The 8,696-nt window shown below is 51.0% G+C and overlaps 1 protein-coding gene across 2 annotated transcripts in view; it reads right to left on the bottom strand.

Annotated features, from left to right (window-relative positions):
- Positions 1-4,227: 4,227 nt before the first annotated feature.
- Positions 4,228-8,696, bottom strand: part of LOC114681882 (BRCA1 associated protein) — a 31,254-nt gene continuing 26,785 nt past the window's right edge. For both annotated transcript variants that reach the window (XM_028855638.2, XM_037198678.1), the window contains 2 exons: positions 8,346-8,449; positions 4,228-6,281 (listed from right to left, as the gene is read on the bottom strand). In XM_028855638.2, the coding sequence (XP_028711471.1) occupies positions 5,924-6,281; positions 8,346-8,449 (462 nt within the window). In that variant the 3' untranslated portion in view covers positions 4,228-5,923. The remainder of the gene's footprint in view (positions 6,282-8,345; positions 8,450-8,696) is intronic.

Genomic DNA, 8,696 nt, shown 5'->3' with positions numbered 1-8,696 from the left:
CCAGGAATCCTGCCAGAGAAAGCGCAGGGTTGGGAGTCAGCAAGATCCAGCATGGACATTCAGGAGGGGTTCTAGGCCTCAGTGTGGAGCCTCCCCACTTCTGGACCAGGAGAGTCCTGGTAGCTCCCCGCCCCCGGCAGGCTTCTATTTAATTGGAGATGAATGTGTTGGGGGAGGGGTGGATGGAGGCCTTTGGGTCTTCCTGTAGAGTCCTAAGTCCTGCACTTGGCCCTGCCTGGGATCCAAGCCAGTTAGTGTTGATTCTTAGCGGCTTGGGAACAAATGTGAGAAGCTGTTTTCTGGAGGCCTGTGCTTAGAAGAGGATTTTAGATTTTTTTTTTCTCTCCACCGAGAACAGGTGGGGTGGGGAGGTGGGGAGGTGGGGGAGTGTGATGTGGCTGGTGTTGCAGGAGGCTGAGTGCTTCTTCTTCTGCCTGATTGGAAAGGAATCAGAAGATGAGTGGGCCAAGCTTGTGTGTCTCACCACAGATGACTCTAAGGGACACTTCTGGTGGCTCCAGCCGAGCGGCTGGAGATAAGTCAGTTTGTTTGCTCACTGTTGGAGCATTTCCAAGAGGAACTCCTAATGGCCTCCTAAGAGTTTCAGCTGACTCTTCACTTCTAGGTTTTTCTTTGGGATCCACTCTGCCCCAGAAGGGAGCCTGAGGCTCTTCTCACCCCATTCATGGGTCTCTTGATTCTAAGCCTTCTTAATTAACAGGAGGTGACACAGGCCAGTTTCTCAGGTAATGGGATGCCTTATTCTACAGACCTAAGCAGAATTGTCTGATGGGCCCGGTAGTGGGTGCACACCTTTAATCCCAGCACTCGGGAGGCAGAGGCAGGTGGATCTCTGTGAGCTTGAAGCCAGCTTGGTCTACAGAGCCATTTCCAGGACAGCCAGGGCTAGGGTTACATACATCAGGGTGGGATGTGGAGACTGTCTGATCAGTGAGGGGTCCCTGCAGCTGGGAGGGTGCTGTAGGCTCCCATTATTGTATGATGGTGATGGGAATTATACACACTTGACCTTTTACATCTTTAAAAAGATCTGCTGCATGGTAGTGGCATGACTTTAATCTCAGCACTTGGGAGGCAGAGGCAGGCGGATCTCTGTGAGTTCGAGGCCAGCCTAGTCTACAGAGTGAATTCTAGGACAGCCAGGACCACACAGAGAAAGAGTCTTGAAAGACAAAACAAATTGAAAGATTTTTTTTTTTTAATTTTATGTGTATGTATGTGTGCCCACTGCCCACAGAGGCCAGAAGAGAGCTTTTAGGCCCCTTGGATTGGAGCTAGGGATGGCTATGAGTTACCATGTGGGTGATGGGAACCAAACCCAGGTCCTTTGCAAGAGCAGCCAGTGCTCTTAACCATGGGCCGCCTCTCCAGCCCCTGCACGTGGATGCTACAGGTCGCCCTCAGGGGCACAGAGCCAGGCAGATCTCCAAGTACAGGGCACCTCCTCCCACTTCTCAGGGGGAGCTGGGGTTCATTAATTATGCTAGGCTGACTGGGCAGCAATCCCCAGAGACCCTGTCTCAGCCCCCTAGTGCTGGGATTACAGATATGCACCATTATGTCTGTCTTTTTATGTGGGTGCTAAGGATCAGACCCGGGTCATCACATGCATGGCAAGCACTTTATCCCCACACCCCACTAGCCTCAGGGTTCTTCTTTGTAAACCAGGGCACAGACATACAAGAGGTTTAGTGTGGGATCTGCTGCTTCTGGGCAAAAAAATGGCAGAAGACATCTCTGTGGAGGTAAGTCAGAATGGCTCTCCTATGCGATGTGTCAACTTTGAGTGACAGACCGGTTTTGACCATGTGACAAGAACTGCACTGTGGTCACATCGTGTCAGGATGGGATTATTCTGGGCTTCCATGGCCTCCATACAGCAGACACAGGTGGTGGACTCAGTTTTGTACAAGCAGCATTAAGTTGGACCTGAGTCTCGGGTCTGGGCTCTAGAGCAATCCCGGGACAGAAGCAATGAGTCTGGTAGCTGACCTGGAGTAAGTAACAAACGCTATCTGCAGCAGAGGGGCTGTGTGCCAAGCACCAGAGCCACATCTCCCCAGGTAATTCCAGTGAAGAAATTTTTTTTTTTTTAAAGATTTATTTATTATGTATACAGTGTTCTGTATGTATGCCTGCAGGCCAGAAGAGGGCACCAGATCTCATTACAGATGGTTGTGAGCCATCATGTGGTTGCTGGGAACTGAACTCAGGACCTCTGGAAGAGCAGGCAGTGCTCTTAACCTCTGAGCCATCTCTCCAGACCCCCAGTGAAGAATTTTTGACCTCAACCATTCAGCATTAGGCCCCAAAGGCTGTAGTCATCTTGTGTGAAATGAGATTGTCGGGCTCTTTAACGCAGGAGGAATGCACAGTCCTGAGAAGCTGATGCATAACACCTTAGCTCCCGGGTTCACAACACACTAATCCATCCTTAGCTCCCGGGTTCACAACACACTAATCCATCCTAGCTCAGGCTAGCGACTGTCAGTGCTGGGCCAGCAATGCAGCTCTCAGGAATAAAACCTGAGGCCTGTTCGAGTCCAGGGAGAGCCATGTCCCGAGAATCAAGGGCGAGTATCATTACAACATGAAGGCCAGATGTGGTGGTACATACCTTTAACCCCAGCACAGGGGGGCCCAGGGGGGCCCAGGGGGGGCACGGGGGCAGAAGCAGGTGGATATCACAGTCAGTTCCAGGAAAGCCAGGGCTATGTAGAGAGACCCTGTCTCAAAAAAACTAGATTAGCCGGGCAGTGGTGGCGCACGCCTTTAATCCCAGCACTTGGGAGGCGGAGCCAGGCGGAACTCTGTGAGTTCGAGGCCAGCCTGGTCTACAGAGTGAGTTCTAGGAAAAGGTGCAAAGCTACACAGAGAAACCCTGTCTCGAAAAACAAAAAAAAAAAAAAAAAAAAAAAACCCAAAAACTAGATTAACAAAACGAAGACGACATTCACATCTGTAACTGCAGCTCTTGGGAGGCAGAGGCAGGAGGACTGCCATGAGCTCAAGGCCAGCCTTTGTTATAATGAAACTCGGTATCAAAAAGGGATGGCAGCGGTTGGGGTGATGGCTCGGGGTGTATCTGCCGTGCAAGCACGATGACCCAAGTTCGCATCCCCAGCACCCATGTAAAAGGTTGGACACAGGCATGTGGACCTGTAACCCGTGCTTGGGGGACAGAGACGGGAGGATCACTGGGCTTGCTGCTTGCTAGCCTAGCTCCAGGCTTGGTGAGAGATACTATGTCAAGAGAACCCGACAGCGACAGGGCAGGACACCCACAGCCTTCTGTAACCTCTCCCCAGGAGTGAAAACTCTCCCAGTGCACAAGTGGAAACTATCCTTGTGAATGCCTTAAGGGGGAAAGTCAAGTTCACCGCACAGAAGGGGGAGGAGACAGGGCTCTGACACTGGGGGAAACTTAGGGCTCCTAAAGGGGAGGGCTTTTCTCGTTACTTAAAAATGCTTTCATGGGCCGGGCGGTGGTGGTGCACACCTTTAGTCACAGCGCTTGGGAGGCAGAGGCGGGCGGATCTCTGTGAGTTCGAGGCCAGCCTAGACTACAAAGTGAGTTCCAGGACAGCTAGGACTGTTACACAGACAAACCCTGTCTAGAAAAAAAAATTTTTTTCCCCATGGGGCTGGACAGATGGCTCAGTGGTTATAAGCACTGGCTGCCCTTTCAGAGGACAGGGTTCAATTCCCAGCACCCACATGGCAGCTCACAACTGTCTGTGACTCCAGTTCTAGGGGACCTGACATTGTCACACAGATATGCATGTAGGCAAAACGCCAATGCCAATGCACATAAAATAAAAATAAATTATTAAAGAAAAGTTTTCATTTCACTGGGTGTGGTGGTGCACGCCTTAATTCCCAGCACTCAGAGACAGAGGTAGCAGGCAGATCTTTGAGCTGGAGTCTAGCCTGTTCTGTTCTACAGAGTTCCAGGATAGCCAGGGCTTGAGAGAGAAACCCAGTCTTGAAAAACAAACAAACAAGCAAACAAGCAGACCACTGACACCCTTAGATACACGCTCCCAAGCAATGTCACAGATGCAAATTTCACACAGGGAGGAATAACCTCTGGTTGTTTTAGTAAGTTCATCAGTCAAGGGAGCGTGGGAAAGTGAGTTTTGTCTTTGTTCTGAAGAACACACTAACAGCTTCCATCCCGTATAATGTCAGACTCAAACATAACTCTTTGACCTTTTAAAATAACATTTTATTTACACATCTTGATTTTTGTTTTCCTGGAACATTTTTTTAAGACCTTCAAGTAGTTTGGAAACCTCTGCCCATCTGCTGCTTCCTCTGGCCACAGCCTTCCCGGGCATTCTCCCGGACCTGTGCTGGGAAGTGCGGCTCTCGTCTGTGTGGCAGGGCTGCTTGGTGGATTGTAACGAAACGAGGAGCCGGCTTTGGAAACGACTTCTGATTCCCTTAATTAGCATGCTGCCACCCACCCCGGCTTCCGCAAGGTCAGATGTGCAGGATGAGTGGGGCAGAGACTGGGACTGGAGCAGCGTAAGATGCGTTCTAGATAAAGTGGAAGCTCTGTGGGAGGCGGGTCGGCTCCTGCCCCGGCTCCAGGTGCCTGTGCAGCTCGGGCCTGAGGGTCTGGAGAGCTGGGCTGCCCTCAGGAAGAGCCACGTGGGTCTGAGTACACTCACTCTGCAGTCACAGGTGTGGTTTTGGGAAATGCCACAGCACATTCCACAGAACTGGACAGTGGTCAGCAACACAAGCAACACTGTGACAACACACGTCAGAGGTTCAGGCCAAAGGGCGAGGTCCAATCAGGAAAAAAAAAGAAAGAAATAAAGAAAAAAGTCCTAAAGCGTGACATTTCAAACCTTTGGCTGATGGTAAAGCAGAAAATTAAACTGAACTACACACTGCTGTCCTAACTGCCCAGGCTCTTCTAGAAGTCAATTCCCAACATGGTGTCCCTTCAGTTCTGCTCAGTTACTATGCTACTAGTTATCTGGTGTTCCTGGTTCTGGAGAGAGGCACACAACACCTCTGTTGGTCACGGTAAGTATCATATGGCTGTCTGATATGCCGCAGCCAGGGTCTGGGGTAAGAGGCAGCCTTTGCTTACATCCTAAGGGCGAAACTGGAAATCTGCCCACGCTCCCTCTAGCTGCGACCTGAACATGCGCCTGGCCTGTAAATGGTCAGTACACCGACCCCAGCTACACATATCAGCTTGTCAGAGACCTCTCCCCAGGCCTGCCCCTCACTGACTCCTGCCAGATGGAGGATATTCTCAGTTACCCGAGCCCAGGAGAGCCAGGAAGGCTCTTATTGGACAGGCACATTTCGTACAGTCATCAAAAAGAGCTGTCACCCTCTCCCCACACTGGGTCCACTCCATCTGCCCAGGTCCTTGTCTGTCCTGCCCTCAAGCCAGGCAGGACGGCTGCCGAGGACAAGCCTCTTCTCTGTGACAGTGAAGCAGCTCTAACTCCACAGGGAGGGAGGGGTGGCAGGAGAGACGATCGCTCTGCAGGGGGCAGCAGGCTCCTCTCCTGGAGGCAGGTGCTGTGCTTTAGTGCTGGGTACTGCGGCCTCTGAGGTCACGTCATGTCATCAACCTACCCTGGAACTCAACTGCAAGTGCTCCAACTGAATAAATACAACGGAAAACCACACAAGATGGGGGGCCACCCAGCTGGAAGGCAGAATGGCCATGAGGTGTCTGAGGTCTGAGACTCGCCACCTTGGGAAGCGCTGCCAATGCCACCCTCTCTGTCTCCTCACATCACACAAAAGAAGGAGCCACACGACCATAGTTCGTCCTCAGGCATACTTATTAGGGCCCACCCTCCCGCTCAGCAAAGGTTCCAGCACACCCTGCAGTGCCCAGGAAGTCTCGGGGACAAGTCTCTGAAGGTCACTTGCCCCTCTTACTGCGGCCCTTCCTGGACGGCAGCTTCCCACCGGCCCCCGAAGAGGGCGGGTTGGGGGCCGAGGGGATGTTGATCTGCCCTTCTTGGATCTCCTGCCGCGTCTCGGCGGGCAGGTGGCTGATCTGCTGCTGTGTCTCCAGGTAGAACATGACATCGCGCAGCTGTTCCTGGATCTCAGTGATCTGCAGGTCCTTCTGGTCGCAGGTCTCCTTGAGCAGCCTCTCCTCTTCCTTCAGCCTGTTCTGCAGCAGCAGCTGGTTGGCTCGCAGACACTTGTTCAGCTCCTGCTCCTCCTGCAGCTCTGTGCTGAGCTTGGCCACTCTGGTGTTCAGCTGTGTGCACCTGGAGCGAAGCGGAGGGAGACAGAGCTAGCCTCACCTGCTCCACGTCCCTTTCTGCTCCGGGACCTTGGAAGCCATTAGGGCAGGCCCCTCTCTGCCAAGCTCAGCAGCAGCAGCAACTCTGTCAGTGTCATGGCCATGAGGAGGAAGCCACCAGGGAGGGAAGTGGCATCCTCTGAGACAAGTGCTCTGACCTCATGAGTTGCTAAAGGAGGGGAAGGGGTCAAGAGTGGGTGCACTCTACCCTCAATGCTCACTCCTAAGTGAAGAATTACACTAAGCGGAGAATCGAGACACTATATATAGCAGGTAGCATTTTTATGTATCAGAATGCCAAAGAAGCATTATGGTGGCTCCACCTGTAATCCTAGCACTCAGGAAGCTGAGGCAGGAGCAATATTTGAATTCAGGGACACAGGGGCTGGAGAGATGGCTCAATAGTTTAAGAGCACTGGCTGCTCTTCCAGAGGACCTGGGTTCAATTCCCAGCACTCACATGGCCGCTCACAACTGTAATTCCAGTTCCAGTTCCAGGGGATCCAACACTCTCACACAGACATACATGCAAGCAAAACACCAATGAACATAAAATAAAAATAAATAAATTAAAAAAAAAAAAAAAAAAGAATTCAGGGCTACAGCATGAGAGTCCATCCCGAAAGACCAAACCAAAGCTTGGCACACATCTTTAATTCCAGCACTCGGGAGGCAGAGGCAGGTAGATCTCTGTGAGTTTGAGGCCAGCCTGGTCTATAGAGTGAGTTCCAGGACAACCAGGGTTACCCAGTGAGACCCTGTGTGAAAAACAAACAAAACCACCAAGATGAGGAACCATAAAGGAAGATATCCAATGCTGACCTCTGGCCTCCACAGGCTACCCTCCAAAACGTGCACACGTGCATACAGACATAAACAGACACAGAAACACACTCACAAATGGCTAGTTTTGTATTATGCAACTCTCCACAATTAAAGATAAACATTAGGCCAGCACTTTCGAGGCAGAAGTAGGGGGATCTCTGTGAGCTGGAGGCCAGCCTTGTCTACATAGTAAGACCCTATCTTGAGGGGTGGAGAGATGGCTCAGAGGTTAAGAGTACTGACTGCTCTTCCAGAGGTCCTGAGTTCAATTCCCAGCAACCACATGGTGGCTCACAACCTTCTATATGAGATCTGGTGCCCTATTCTGGCCTGCAGGGATACATGCAGACAGAATACTGTATACATAATAAATAAAATAAATCTTAAAAAAAAAGAGAGAGAAACAACACTAAAGATCAAGCATCCCTCTTAAAGTACCTTTATGCACTATATTATATGGTTACAAAAACAATCTAGTCACCTCTACAGTGTAACTAAAACCTGGGAGGAAATCTTACCTCTTCAGTACTCGGGATCAAACCCAGGCCCTTGTGCATGTTGGGAAGACGCTCTGCCACTGACTTATAGGCTAGCCACTGCCACCAGGAATACCCCACTCTGACTGCAGCAGCGAGGAGTATTCTTGTCATGCTGGTCATGGCTTTGTGCTCCATGCTTGGCATCATTAGCCCTGAATCCTGTCCAAGGGAGGACCTGGGACATGGGCTTAGACAAAACCTCTTTCCTAACTGCCAGCTCTCAGCCAAGATGGCTCTCAGAAACTGCAGGCAGAAATGGAAGCCATCTGCACACACGACAAGCACTCGGATCGCAGGAGAGTGCAGGGTTCTAACTGGCACTCTACTCCTCAAGGGGAACCCCAATCTAATCTTTTTCATGTCTACATGCATTTCCTGATGTGTGTGTGTACACACGTGCCGAGGTGCATGTGCCTGGGAGGCAGTTCTTCCCTTTCTCCATGTGAGTCTTGGGATCAAACAGAGGTGGTCAGGCTTGGCAGCTGAGCCGTCTTGTTAGCCCCTAAGTACACAATGAGAAGTCACTGCAACTCTGCTCCAACTACAAAGAACCCCGAAAGCCTACATGATGTACATGCTCAATACGGGGTGTGGCCAAGGAAGCAAAGGTGCTTCTCGGTGAGAGCCCGTTGGCATGCGTGGTGCCAGAACTGAGGGATACCTACTTTCTTTCCACAGACTGCTTCTCCTTCAGGAGGTCACTGAGCCTGAGCTCCAGGCTGTCACACTTCTCGATGGTTTCTTTAAACTTGGTCTTCATGTTGTTAATCTGAAAGTGCAAATGGAGGTCAGGCAGAATCATACAGTTCTTGCGACACTACCACCCCCCTCCCCCGCCCGCCTCTGTATCCAGAAAGTCAGAAAGTCAAGGTGAGCCACTTGGAAGGAATTGTGACAAAAAATTGTGAAAAACTGAGCAAAAGACTTTCTTCTAGGATAAACAAAGACCAGGAGCTGCTGGATGCACAGGGAAGCCATCGAACAAACGAGGGCAATCCAGGCTTGGGAAGAGGGAA

The sequence above is a fragment of the Peromyscus leucopus genome, chromosome 23 (assembly GCF_004664715.2).
Source record: "Peromyscus leucopus breed LL Stock chromosome 23, UCI_PerLeu_2.1, whole genome shotgun sequence".
NCBI lineage: Eukaryota > Metazoa > Chordata > Mammalia > Rodentia > Cricetidae > Peromyscus > Peromyscus leucopus.
Note: the sequence above shows the minus strand (reverse complement) of the source record. Positions and strands in the feature narration are given on the sequence as shown.